This window comes from Capsicum annuum, chromosome 8, assembly GCF_002878395.1.
Source record: "Capsicum annuum cultivar UCD-10X-F1 chromosome 8, UCD10Xv1.1, whole genome shotgun sequence".
NCBI lineage: Eukaryota > Viridiplantae > Streptophyta > Magnoliopsida > Solanales > Solanaceae > Capsicum > Capsicum annuum.
In genome coordinates, this window is record NC_061118.1 from 72,559,838 (window position 1) to 72,575,237 (window position 15,400).

At 33.7% G+C, this 15,400-nt stretch overlaps 1 protein-coding gene across 1 annotated transcript; it reads right to left on the minus strand.

The window, feature by feature from the left end:
* Nucleotides 1-12,940: 12,940 nt before the first annotated feature.
* Nucleotides 12,941-14,370, minus strand: LOC124886606. The gene is made up of 2 exons (XM_047395450.1): nucleotides 13,688-14,370; nucleotides 12,941-13,154 (listed from the first exon to the last, which is right to left on the minus strand). The coding sequence occupies exons 1-2, from the start codon at nucleotides 14,368-14,370 to the stop codon at nucleotides 12,941-12,943; spliced, it is 897 nt and encodes a 298-aa protein (XP_047251406.1).
* Between the last annotated feature and the right edge of the window lie 1,030 nt (nucleotides 14,371-15,400).

A 15,400-nucleotide genomic window follows, 5' to 3' on the forward strand; every position in this document is an offset into this window, starting at 1 on the left:
TAGAAGCTACATTGATCCGTTGGAAATAAGTTTGAAGGGGCTACCTACACATTTCACACAAGTTGAGGCAAAACCATACAAAAATCCATGGTACTTTGATATTAAGAGGTATTTGGAAACTAGAGCATGCCTCAAACATTCAACCGTCAATCAAAATAAAGCGATCCGTCGGATGGCAAATAATTTATTTTTGAATGGGGAAGTCCTTTATAGGAGGACACTAGATTTAGGATTTCTGCCATCTGTAGATTCTATTGAAGCTACAAAATTGCTTGAAGAAATCAACGCCAGAACATGTGGACCTCATATGAATGAACTCACTCTAGCCAAGAAGATTCTGAGAGCTGGCTATTTCTAGATGACTATGGAAAGTGACTATAGCAAGTTTATACAAAAATGTCATAAGTATCAGATACATGGGGATTTGATCTGGGTGCCCCTACACGAACTTAATGTTATGAGCTCGCCTTGGCCGTTTGTAGCTTGGGTCATAGATGTCATCGGCCCGATTGAGCCACCATCTTTTAATAGACATAGATTCATTTTAGTTGCTATCGATTACTTTACCAAGTGGGGGGAATCTACCTCATACAAGTAGTTAACCAAAAAAGTGGCAGCAAAATTTGTCAAGAACAACTTGATTTGCCGATTTGGGATACCCGAGTCAATCATCATGGACAATGGAGCAAATTTGAATGGTCATCTGATGAAAAGGAAATGTGAACAGTTCAAGATCATTCATCAAACTTCAACTGCATATCTCTCTCATATGAATGGAGTCGTAAAAGATGCCAATAAGAATATCAAGAAGATCTTAAGAAATATGGTTGCTAGTCACCAATAGTGGCACGACATGGTGCCTTATGCCTTGCTTGGATGTCACACGATAGTCAGTTTTTCAACTGGGGCAACTCCTTATACGTTAGTCCATGGGACAGAAGTGGTAATACCCGCTGAAGTTGAAATACCATCTTTAAGAATTATTCAAGAGGTAGGATTGAGTAATGAAGAACGGGTCTGTGCCCGCCATGAACAACTTGTGATGAATGATGAAAAGAGGACGAGAGTCATATGCTATGGCCAGTTATATCAACAACGAAAGATTTGTGCTTTCAACCAAAGAGTAAGAGCTCGCACATTTAAAGTTGGCCAATTGGTGCTCAAACGCATATTCCCTCACCAAGAGGAGTATAAGGGAAAGTTTGCTCCAAATTAGCGGGGCCATATGTAGTCTTCAATGTGTTATGGGGAGGAGCCTTGATTTTTTCTGAAATAGATGGCCAAAGGTGGACCAAGCCAATTAATTCTGATGTAGTGAAGAGATACTACGTCTGATGTGGGATTTCTTTGTGCTTATTTTCTTGTAACCACTTTCTCAATTAAAATCATTTTTATGCTTTCTAGTAGCTTTAAAATTTTCCATTCCTTGATGTGAGAACTATGTTTGACCTGAATTCTCAAGAATGATATACGTAGGTGGCCTACGTCGGCTTCGGTCAACTCCTTAGGAGAAAATTCCCTTTACCTTGATGTATGAACTGTGTTTGACATGAATTCCCCAAAAAGAGAATACATAGGCAAACTATGTCGACTTCGATTAACCCCTTAGAAAATTCTATCTATATTATTTTGAACTGAGTGACGACCTGAATTCTCAAGGATGGGATACGTAGGTGGCCTTTGTCAGCTTCGGTCACTTTTTTACCTATATTTTATTTATTTTTGTGTTGTGGGAAGTACGTTTGAACTGATTCCTATTCAACGGATACATAGGAGCCACAACGGCTCGGGTATATCACCCCAAGAAATGGAAACTAGGGTAGAATTTTTGAGAAGGAATCTAAAAAATTCAAGGGAAGAAGATCATCCTCTCACAAGCCAAACTAAATTTTGAGAGAGATATCAGTAACTGGGGCAGAAATTTTAAGGCAAATCTCAAAATTTCCACCATACTGTACTAAAAAGTTCAAAGATGAAAACAAAGATTTTGGTGATAAAAGAGTAGAGTTGACTTCATGGACCTTCAATTGTGAAGGCTCAGCGCCTTATGCCTCGAATGTTCATTAAAGCTCGTATATGACAGACTTATTTGACAGAGACTCCTCCAAATCTTATAAAAGGATTTTTTTGAAAATTCAATTATTAACAAAGTACTTACTTTAAATTAATTCATACTATGATTTTTTCTTACGCTTACCAACTCGGGGAGTTGAAGTAGGAGTTAAAAAATGACAAACACATGAAGAAGATGAGAACCCAATAATGGAGATGACAAGAGCTAAAGACCGAGGAAGCTAACACAAATCAATTTTACAAAAAAACTAATAATTTTTCTATGGATGTAGGTTATATTAAAGCCAACAAAAACCAACAAAAGCGCCTATTATTCACTATATTCCTTTAGTTTAGAGGAATACAAGAAAGCCAAACATCTAAAGATTGTCAAGAGCTGAAAACAACAGAGCTTCCTAAAACTAACAGGTTTTCTATGGATGCAGGTATCATCAAACGTGGAAAGTAAAATCATGATTGACTCAAATCCCTAGTAAATCAGGGATCCTAAAGAACGTGCAACGTTCGAGAATGGTATATGCAGAAGGTCCAACATATTAAAGAATAGTCAAGGTGATGTTTTCTACAATTGCTGCATGGTTATTTACATTTATCCTCATCTTCATACTACATAATATCATGCCAAGAGGGCCATGCCGACAGGTCCATGCTGAAAGAGCCATGTCGAGAGGTCTATGCCGAGAGGTCCATGCCAAAAGGGCCATGCCATGAAGACCATGCCAAAAAGGCCATGCAAAGAGGACCATATGGTAAGGGTCGTGTCCTAAATATCATATTGCCTTCTCTGAGTAGTTTCGAAGAGACAACAATCCAAAGGCATCTCCATATTGCATTTGATACCCATGATTGAATCAAAGTCTTCTGCATCTGTTAATCACACAAAGACGAAAGATTCTACTGTTGAAGGATATTCTAAAGCATTTTCATATATATCTAGTAATCATGCGAAGACAAAAGAGTCTAGCATTGAAGGATATTCTGAAGCATTTATATCTAATCAAATCATGTAAAGGCAAAGCAGTCTGGAGTTGAGAGATATTCATCATCATCACGTGTATCAATTACCAAAGATTTAATGGCATTCATTATTGGATCGTAAGGAACATATAGTCCAAAGGATGGCTATATGTCGCTATCCAAAAATATATGACGTACTATATTTTTTGAGAATTGACAATCCAAGGATCATATATAAGTCATATTATTTGAAATAGGATAACATGTGAGATTACGTATAAATTAATAGAATATAGGTCATCCATAAGCCGCAACAACATCCTAATCGGATAGTAAGGTTACCCAAAGATTGACAGTTTGAAGGTTGTCCATAAGTCACAACTAAATCTTTACCGAAAAATATGTAAGATTATCAAAATTAATAGGTCTAAGGGTTATTTATAAGCCACTCAGATCCAAGATTGATTTGCATAGGATTACCCAAAGACTATCAATTCAAAAGATGTCTATAAGTCATATCGTATCCAAGGTCGGATAATATGCAGGAATACCTGATAGCTAGCGATTGAAGGGATATATGTAAGTGATCTCTTATCCAAGGTCGGATAATGTACAATATTACTCAAAAGCTAGCAACTTAAAGGATATCTATAAGTCACCCCATATCCAACATCAAATAATGCGCAAGATTATCCAAATATTGACAATTCAAAGAAAATCTATAAGTCGTATCGATATGAAAGTTGCACAAGACTTACCCCGATTCACATGCAAAGGACCATATCGATAACCGAAGAGGTTATCAGTCCACACATGAAAAGCATTATAGGTGACCAAAAGGGTTGCCACATCACATATAGTTATGCGGTTGCAGGGACCGCTCTATACACATCGTCGGTGCCCAAAAGGGCCACCCCACTTTGAGGAACATTTTCAACTGTCAAAATAACTATTTTATCTGATAACAGAAAGGTTGTTGTATCAGTTATTGTGAGAATTATCGCCCTCCAAACACGTACATGAGAGGATGACGTCTTTTTTAGGTAGTAACTTACACAGAGATATGGTAAAAGACTATAAGACCCTTAGAGAGTTATATTTATTACTAACAATTTTGTTTGAGATGTTGTCGAGAGAATCTGAAAGGATGAAAATCTCAAACCAAAATCACAAGTGCGGATGACTCCAAAAAGGATGTAGCATAACGTGAAACTTTTTCTTAGCAGCGAACTGGGACATAGTTCGAAGAGAAATATCAAACTTTTTGGATGCGAGCTAAAAGACGACCTCTACCACCATCAAACCATATCCCTATCAGAAGGCATGTGGGTGTTTTGGGATTTTGGTTTTAGTTTTACTTTTGGGGTATTTTTAAACTCACGTTGAAAGTAACTTTCCTTTTCCATCAAATTCAAGTGACAACACACTCAGAGTTTTGGAAATTATGTTGAGTAAAATCTTACATATGGGTGTGAAGATATCCACATTCATGGTCAAGATGTTACAAGCCTTTTTTTTGCAATGCAATCAGCTTGTCACTCATCTTGAGCCAAAGGTCTTCTAAAATAAAATACTATCTTTTCTATCAATCGAGTCGAACTATAGAAAGTCTGATTTCCTGAATCCTAGGGATATATAGGCTGGGCTCTCTGTGTAAAACTCGACTTCATTTCAATCTCCCCCTTATCCGCTTATTCCCCAGCTTTCTAGTTTCACTAAAATTCAAAATTAGGAGAGCTTGTGAATTCTTTGAAAATCGTGCTTAAAATTAAGCGTTATGAACTATAAGTGGCCTAAATTCTCATGTAACCTAAGATATGTAGGAAACCCAATACCAGGGTCGATCCATAACTCCAGAAAACTCGTGCAAAAATCAACCTCTCTCAAAAACTAATTTGTAGTCGGATAAAAATTAGGAATGTCAAACTCCCTTTGTCCAGGGTTACTTGCATCCACCTTGCCCAACAATAGGGGACAGTTGTTGACACCTAATTTTTTCCCTCCATAACTAAGTTTAATTTTAAGTTTCTTCGATTTTCAAATAAAATTACAATATTTATTTTATCCGAATAAATATTTTTTAAAGTATTTATCGGGATAATTTTTCCACTTTTAAGTAGAGATTATATTATCGTATTCAATTATACAGAATTATATAATTTATTAATAAATTATTTATTTTGTGAAATATCAAATTTTAATCAAGGATTATCTTGAAAATAAATTTAAATGATTAAAATCTTGATTGAAATGTCACTTGTTCTTGAAAATAATTTATTTGAAAATAAAAATAAAAAAATAAAAATATATATTTGTTTGATTTTATTAAATCAAGAAAACTCAAAATCAAACGATGTATTGATTTATATTGAATTTTGACTTAATTTAGTCAATTTATTAAATTGACCAATTTGATCAAAATATTAATTAAATTCGGCTAAATCCTAAATTTTAATCGGGGGCTGTGTTTTAAATAACCCCCAAAATCATAACAATCCCACCACCCATCAACAAGTGGCCCAATTCCAACCCTATAATTAAATAAGTCCATCTTTCCGCTTTTAAAAAAATTGGGCTAACTATCCAACATCAGCAGCCAACTTTTATTTCCCTTTCCCTTTTCCCCTTTAACACAAAATCAATAGGAAATTGCATGCTATAGACCCAAATATGGGTGACTTTAGATATTTGACCCTAAATAAGAATGTCTTTAAAGAATAACCTTTCTTACTTTTTAATATACTAAAAGTACCATTTTGCCCCTCCACACGTTAAATATATTTTTAACCTTTCCATACTCATTTATTTCTCAAATTTTATTTGTTATTATTTTCACTTTTTAATTTTTCTTTTACTTTTATTATTCTAATTTTTTCACTTTTTTTTTTTTTTTTTTTTTTATTTTCATGTTTTAATTTATTTGTCTCAATTTTTATTTTTTTTCTCTTTTCCTTTTTTTTCCAACCATTATCTATTTCTTCATTTTTTCCCTTTTTAAAATTTATTTATCTTTAAACCTTATTTAGATTTTTTTAAATTTCTCTTTTTCTTCCCAGAATAGACTTCAATTATTCCTTCTCGTTCAACTTTTTTCCTCATTTGTCAAAACCCTTTCTCTTGCTCCTCTTACCCTTCATCCTATTTCTCTCAAAATTTCAAAATCCATTAACAGAAAAATTGGATGTTGCTTCTAATGAAGAAATAGAGCGCCTCTCGGTGGATGTTGCTTTCAACTCTTCGGGACTTTTGCCTTCACATTTAATTGACATCATTGTTGATGTAAGTTGCTATTAAATTTAGTTTGTCATTCACATGTATTTTATCTTTTTTTGGTGTGTTATTTTTGAATTAGGTATTTAAATCTCTTTATGTTGTTTATGTTTAAGTTTTTAACTCATAATACAAAGTTGTTGTATTTTTGGGAGTTATGATTAGGGATTTGTCAGATTGGTGGTTGTATAGTTAAGAAGTTTCAATTTTGTTAGTTGTGTGTTACTAATTGAATTTTGAATAATCCCACATTCTTGATTTCATGGAAAAAGTAAATCTTGATTGAAATTAAAAGTTTTATGTTACTAAAAATCTTAGTAGCTCGGTTGATTGACTATTTGAAGTTTGTGCTATTGGGAAATCTCAGTAGCTTGGTTGGTTTACCTGAATTTTGTACTAGTAGAAAACCTAGAAGCTCAGTTAGTTGGTTGGGGAAACTTTCACCTTGTTAGTGAGGGTTCGATTTTCCATCTTGTAATACCCTATCGCCAATTGAACCAAAAAAGTTTTGTGCTACTAGATTTGAGATCTTTGATAATTTCTACTAGTACTATATAATTTCTATTGTGTCAAGTTGGAGGTCTTGTACTAGGCATTTGCAATGTGGATATCTTTATTTTGCCTCTTAGATGATAGTTCGATTACTTTTGATGAAATATATATTTTTATTTTGATTTCTGCACTTCTGGGGTTACACTGGATCTTTTGTTGTTATTGAAATGCAGATTGTTATTTTGATTTGTTATCCCATCGCAGTTGCTTTCGGTAGTTCAGGTTTTAATTAAAGACTTTATGAATTTCTATTAAAGTCAATCATTTGATAGAAAGACTTAATCGTTTCTACTTATTTAATCCTATGTATAAGTAGTATATGTAATTATACGACATATTTAGTACTCCTACTAGTTTAATACATAGAAAACACGACATTAACAACAGGAGTACTATTCTTATTCAAATAAGCCCTATTAAATACCATTCTTATTCTAATACAACATATTTGTTAAATATAAAAAATCAAACTGTCAATAAAAGATAATGTCAACATTACTAGTGCACCCTACTAAATGACCCATGAGTGTATAATTTTTAAGGGAAAATTTGAATGAGGGATCTTAGACAAAGAAAAAGAATAATCTTGTCGCTCATGAAGTCAGACTCAAGGAATAGCCTTTCCCATTTTTTCAGTTTTTTGCACCCCCACCCCCCAGGCAAGAAGCACCGTCATCAGTACATAAAAAAGGATCTTCAATTCAGTCATGTCTGCTTCATCTTCATCTCTATTTAATACCATGTCAATGATAAGTACCTTTATTTTTCTTCCTTTATCGTTATACGTGCTAGCTTCTCTGTATCTCTTTAGTATCTTCACCCAATCTTCGTCGCTCCAATTATGCTTAACTAGTTTCTAAAAGTCATATTTTCTCAAACATCATAATCAGTGACCTGTAGCCTCTACTATACAAACTAGAAATACTCAGCACTGCAAGAGTTAATTAGAAAATTACACTATATATATAAGATCAAAATCATATTTTATTTCTATATAGTAGATGTTAAATCGCGTTAGTTTTTTCATGTGTTTACTTTTTCTATTTTGAATACCTTTAGCATAAAGCAAAATATAACTTTGAAGGACATGTTAAGAATAAAACTTTTGTGTATACCTTAAGCAAAATAGCATTAGCATGGGGAATAGATTGTAACATACCCCCTCCTACAAAGCTTAAAATTTTAGCTTGTGGCATGTTTGCAACAATATGTGAAAGATCAAGAACAGTGCATTTCATGTGGAATAGAGGTTGTTATTGTGTTTGTTTTCAAAGTCTTATTGTTTTCATGAAGACCTCCCCATGTACATTAGTATTTGATCAAGAACACCATCGTTGTTTGATTTCTGAATAATTTTACTTCTGGAGAGTGCTGATGATGAGTTCTGAGGACTCTCAAGAGCCTTATGGTAATTCTTCTTCTTGAACACATGGCACACCACCCACCCTTCTTCCTGGTTACTTGATTCCGATGCCTGGATATTAATGAAACAATATAATCATATATATCGTCAGTAAACTATACTATAAGGTCGTCTTACTTATGTATGTACTGTAGCAAGCAGGTTATTGCCTTAGTTTCACAGATGAAAAAGGTATACCGTGCAAAATTTATTTGCACAATCAGGACATTCTTTCTATACACATACATTATTCTAACATGGTATGGGTGCTTACATTACATTATTCGAGAGGTGAACCACCTCTCGAATATAGATATGTGCCAATCTCTCTACAGTGTAAGAAATCTAAATATGAAAAAATAGGCAGATCTGGTGAATTGATCCATAATGATTCAATAGATATCAAAACCATGAGAATTTATTATTTTACTGTTAAATCATAATTTAATGTTGAGTTTGTAACTTAATTTAGTAATCTTTTTTTTTTTTTTTATAATTTTCATGTAGAGAGTGACATCTTCTATTAGCACTTATCTTGATACTTCTTTAGATGGGATTATGAGCCGTATTATTTTGTTGCAGCATTTGAACACAATATTCTACTACATGAGGAAGAAGGCAAAATATGAACCTAATATTGTTGTGAAGTTCACTACAACTGATTTTGTATTTAGAAACAAGATTGATGCTCTTTATCACGATTTTGTAAAAAATAGGAAAGATTTTTTTGCCATCCCCGAGAAACATGAGGTTGAGGAGTATATCAGAGGCTTCTATTGTGATGCAAACGTACCATGGAACAAGGTTGACTATGTGTTATTTCCATTTTATGTTCCACGGGAAAAATTTGAACTTGGACACTGGATTTTGGGAGTTTTTGACTTTACTGATTGGTGCATATATATATATATACAAATCTAGCCGTACCAGGCGTAGTGATAAAGTTATTCAAAAAGTGATGTTACCTTACCAAATATTGATACTGTATTTTCTGAAAAAGGTCAATTTCTATCTTGAGAAGGGCATTGCCAAATCTGAAAATGACACTTTGCCGATAAAAATGGTTGATAAGATGCCACAACAAACTCAATGATATCTCATTGCATTCATTTTTTAAATGTTCATTTTACTTCTTTTTTTGTTGTTTTCCATATATTCATACAATATATTTCTTTTGTATCACAGTGATTGTGGAGAATTTGTTTCTGCATTTGCTGAATATGTCATTCATGGTAGAGATATTTCTAAAGAGATTGACATTGGTCATGTTCGCATGAGGTATGTAGCTTTGTTGTGGAATTATGGAAAGAGAAAACTAGAAGCTGGTATAAAAGACAACACTACAGAAAAAGTTGGCAAATTATTTAAAAAGGAAAAGAGGAAGAGGACGCACCACGAGTAGTAGTTTAGTTTTGTAGTTATTAAAACTCATAGTACATGAAGGATTTTTAGCTATTTTTAGTTTTGTAGTTATTGAAACTCAGTGAACATGAAGATTTTTAGCTATTTTTATGCGATTATGTAAAGTTTAAACAGTCTTTTTAAATTGAATCGACTATTTTTTATGCGATAACGTGAAATATACAATGTAGAATTACTACTGATTCATTTGCTGGTATCTTTGTATATTTATGTTTTATTATCGAAGAATATTTTTTGCCTTTCCTTGTGGCAAGTCGTGCCCCTGAGGCAAGAGTTATTGAGTATTTTCTAAATTAGTAAACAATGTGGCAGGGCCAATTCATACCTATGAGGTATAACTTGTACCTATGGGGGCTGTCTTATCATTAATTATGTGCGACTGCTATATGAGTATTTTGATCATTGTGAACTTTTCAATCACATTTGTCCACGATTAAGTGACATAAAACAAGAAATAGTTTAGAACTTGTAATCTAAGGGTCATCTCCTCCTCCTCAGTAGTTGGTTCTCCATTGTTATTTATTTGGTTAGATACTTGATTTTGTTGATTGGTATCATCTTATTTCCTACTCGCAATTGAATACTCCCCCGTGCTTTACTTTTTATAATTTTTAATATTTATTGCTTTTGTTCTTGGCTTATAGTATTTTAGTTTTTGGTCTAGAAGATTGATTCTTATATGGTTGTAAGATTGTAATATTCCTATAAACATATTTGTATGGTAGAGGAAGAATGTTCTTTGAAAAAATTGTGAATTGAACCACCTTTGATGTCTAAGTCTAGCCTCTAGGGCAAGCGTTGTAGATCATTTGTTAAATCATTGCAGAATAAGCTAGTGTCAACTCTTGACCATGAGGCATAACTTGTTCTTTTGGGGTCTAAAAATCTTGCCTCTTGGGAAATACTGCTAAATTATCCACCAAATCATCACATACTAATCTAGTATCAACGCTTGGCCATGGGACATAACTTGCTCGTTTGTTGTATTATGTTTTGCCTCTAGGGCACAAGATGCAGATCATCTGCCAAGTTATTACATGCTAAGTTAGTGTCAACTCTTGCCAATAGGGCATAACTTATTTCTTTGGTGCTTAAGTCTTGCCTCTAGGGCAAGTGTTATAGATCATCTATCAAATCATTCCAAAATAAGGTAGTGTCAACTTTTGCCCATGGGGCACAACTTGTTCTGCATCTTGCCTTCAAGACAAATTTTAAAGTGTATCCCGTGGAATTATTCACATCATATCTCTTGGTGGTGTAGTCCTTCCTCGAATCCTGTTAGTATGATATATTCTTACACATCAATATATAAGAAAATTTAACATGCTAAGTAATTTTTATAAACAATCAATAAGAAGGAATTGAGTTAAATACTTCACTACAAGTTAAAAATTCATATAAATAAGGAAACATTCGTGATTGAAATTCAAAAGTACTTGTTACTAACTAAAATAGGGATCAAAAAATTCCATTATAACTGCTATTTTGATCCAACTTTAAAAAGTAAAACTAATCATGTTTTCTTATTTTTCTTTTTGTATCTTCTTGCATATGGATGAAGGATAGGAATATAGTGACAATTTGATCTGTTATGCTTGGTCCTTTTGTATCTCGAACATATGTAATTGTTTCTTGAAGATTCTTTCTGCAAGGATATATGGATATTTGTCTTCTCCCAAGCAGAACCTCCTTATCTGTGGGGTTTGTGATCAGATCCTTTATGCTATTGGGACAATCCATGATGCTGTGCTTCTAACTGGTAGGATTTATCCCTGGTATGTTTGTAGCCAAGGATGTCTTAAGAACCAATAAGAACAATAGCTAGACTTGTTCATATATATACTCTCTATCGCTGCAATTGTATGGGTGCATAGTATCTCATCTGTTTGAAATACCAAGCATTGACAAGTCCTGCTCTTCAAGTCTATAATATATTCAACTCCTTCTTCTCTTACAACAAATCTTGTTGCATTGATGGGGTCTACCTATAAATAAAATGATAAATAAATGACAACTTATAGTGAATATCTAGTATACAAGCAGAATTGGGCATACATAGGAATCAACCATACATAGGGTGCGAATCTTGAGGCAACCAAAAAATAGCTACAATCAAGCATATAACATCAAATCACAATCCAATATTGAACTAATCAAAAATCTAATAATAAGTGACCAATAATGAGGAGTAATAATTAAGGTTCTATTTCAAAATAGTAGAGAAGGGGCAATATAGGGGATAGTTAGAGTTTTGATACTGGACTTGGTCAGGAAAAGTGCAGGAGAAGGATCTGTATTATATAGAAAAGATAGAACCTTGCTCAAGAACAACAGCGGATTCAATAGTGATGCTTCCAACATATAAGCAGGAGAATCAGCTACAAATAAACTAACTTAAAACAGATAATGCATCTAATCTAGGAGTAAAATCAACTATGATAGTGAAACATCTAGTATATGACCAAAATTAGCCATACAGAGCAATCAAACATACATAGGGGATGAATCTTGAGGCAACTAAAAAACAGCTACAATCCAGCATACAACATCAAATCACAAACAATCATGCAGCTATGAGCAGAAGCAACAAAACACATATTTCGTGTGCGAATCTCAAGAAAATAAAAAAACTAGCAATAAATCACAAATAACAGTAAACCAGCTATGTATAATCTGCAATAAAAAATAGTAACAGTATATTTCCCTATTATCAAAATACAATTTCAATTACTTACTTTAAATTTCAAGGCAACTTGAATCTTGTTAGTCACCTCCACTTCCGCCCAACATGTGATGCATGAAAGTTGCCTTGTGATTCCATTTTCTTTCATAAAACCAACTTTGTAACTTGTTCTGAATGTAATCAATTAGTCCCAGTATTGGCAGTTGCCTGGCTTTTCTCAGTACCGCATTCATGAACTCATGTTGTTAGTCATAAGCATATTGTAACTTCTGTTGGTATGAAATGAACAAGCCCATATTTCTGGTTCTTCTTCTTTTAAGTACTCCATAATGATTTTGTCGACTTTTTCTATATTATCCATAAAAGTATAAAATTTAGTTCATTTGTATATTGTTGCTGCGTTGTAGAAGAGTGATAGAACCACATTTGAGAAGTATTTTTTTTCTTAAATTCTTCTCCATATAATAGATGCATATCCCGTGTTGACACTCTTGATAGACATTTGCAATTGCAATTGTAATGGCTGGGTGACGATCTGATAGAATAGACAATTCTTCACATACCCCAATTGCATGTCTTAACTAATTGAAGAGCCAGTTATAAGACTCATTATTTTCTGAGTTTGCAATTCTAAAAGCCAAAGAAAATAGGTTGTTGTTTCCATCCTTTGACACTGCTATCATGAGGACACCATGATATTTCGCCTTAAAAAATATTACATCTGCCATTATTACCGGTCTACAGTTGGTCCATCCAATGATTGAAGCGCTATATGCAAAGAATGCATATTGAAACCTGCGTTAAGCAAAAGAATATTAGTAACAATTTGCATTTGATGTTTATAATTAGAGTACAACAATTTTCTAAACTAAGTCTTGCCCATGAGGCAAGAGTTGTATCTATGTTAAATAAACTTTTTCCTCTTGGACAAAAGTTTTCAACTTCAACAGGATAACATTTGTACAACAATTTTATAAACCAAGTCTTTCCCATGAGGCAAGAGTTCCATCTATGTTAATAATCTAATCAGTGCAAATAAAGGATAAACTGTTGCCTCTTGGGCAAAAGTTTTGAATTTCAATAATTTTCTAAATCAAGTTTTGCCTAAGAGGCAAGAGTTCTATCTATGTTAATAATCTAATCATTGCAAATAAAGGATAAACTGTTGTCTCTTGAGCAAAAATTTTCAATTTCAATAATTTTCTAAACCAAGTCTTGCCCATGAGGCAAGAGTTCCATCTATATTAATAATCTAGTCAGTGCAAATAAAGGATAAACTGTCGCCTCTTGGGCAAAAGTTTTCAATTTCAAAAGTATAACATTTGTACCTGCTCTCATCGTTCCTCTTTATGTTTGTGTACGTGCCTGGGTTATTTTCTTTCATCATGTGAAGATACGATAGAAACCTGTTATAGTTATCTTCTGCAGTTTTTCTTATCACCGTATAGGCATGTTGTATTGCTCGCCATACTTTGTTGTAGGATATGATGATTCTGTATTTCCTTCTCATTTTATTTACCATGAAGTTGGGTGTGATCACATTATTAGAGTCACATACGAGCTCTACTATGTAGTCACATATGACCTTTGATGTTGCATTTCTGTGGTCGGATGTTATGAAATCAGTCAAGCAACTGTGAGCCTTTTCATACGTAGTAACCCGAAAGAGCAAAGAATCGGCAATCTTCGAGGCATGAAACCACCATACGCAGTTGTTATCCAAACATCGCACTGAATATCTTGTTGTGCTTGATTTGATAACCTTAAATTGGATATTGTGTGTAATTGCAATGTTTGACATGGACGCCATCATATTTTGTTTGTCAATGAAGATCGACTTGACATTTACCTCATTCAAAGAGGCATTGTGTCTCAAGAGAGTAGTCTCGACATCAAGTATCCTCTTTTTTTGGCGCACCCTCTTAATCTTGGATGGCTTAGTTATTTCAGCCTCCAATATTTGTTCAATAACTTGTAACTCGTTATTTCTATCAATACTTTCAATACTCATTTCGTTTTCATCCATTCCAAGCACAACCCTTGTGAAATATGAAACAACAAATGATTAGTAACAATTTAATTTAGAATATATATCTTTAACAAGTAAAATCATTAAAGAGTAAGGCATAGTCAACTATTGCCCATGGGGCATAACTTTCAAAGTCTTGCCTCTAGGGCAAGAGTTATAGGTAATATGCCAAGTCATTACAGACTATGGCAGTGTGAACTCTTGCCCATGGGGCATAACCGTCTAAAGTCTTGCCTCTGGGGCAAGAGTTATAGGTCATTTGCCAAATCATTACAGACTAAGGCAGAGCCAACTATTGCCCATGAGGCATAACTTGAAATGTATAGAAGAATATGAAGATGCTAAAATCGCAGTTGAAGCTACTGAACAACACACGCTATAGGGGTGATTCTGAGAGGGTTGTTTACTTTAGAGATACGTTGCAAGTGATACAATATAGTTTGTCAACTCAATACTCTAATAGTATGGCCTTAAAAGAGAATGATGTACTAACTATTATTGAGAAGTGGAGCAATATTAAAGAGAGTACGTTACAATAAAAATTTAGGGTTTTGTGTATAAGCTAGGTGATTCAAACCCTATGTATTTTAGTGCAGCTAAACTCAAACATAAGGCATCTAAACGCTATGATAAATACTTAATTGTGTGAACATCTCATCGAAAAGCTTCAGATGTTAGAGAGCAAACTTCGAATACTTCACTATATATTCTTAAGTAAACACAACAGGTCAAATTGGTTTCACAGCATCAATCTGCATGTATATCGATTTTCTAATCATATTAATCTAATGTTGCAGGTCAAGTGCACATAATCGTGGCATCGTAAGAGGTCGTTATGAACATGTCAATTAGATGGGACATAGCTTCAACACCGATACATCAGATTATGTTGATCATGTTTATGAGGAGTAGAGCCACCATATTCAACATTCTAGACAATTAAATTTCCATCTGTATGGAAATGATTTGTACGATGATACTGACAAGAACCACACAATACATGATAAAGAAG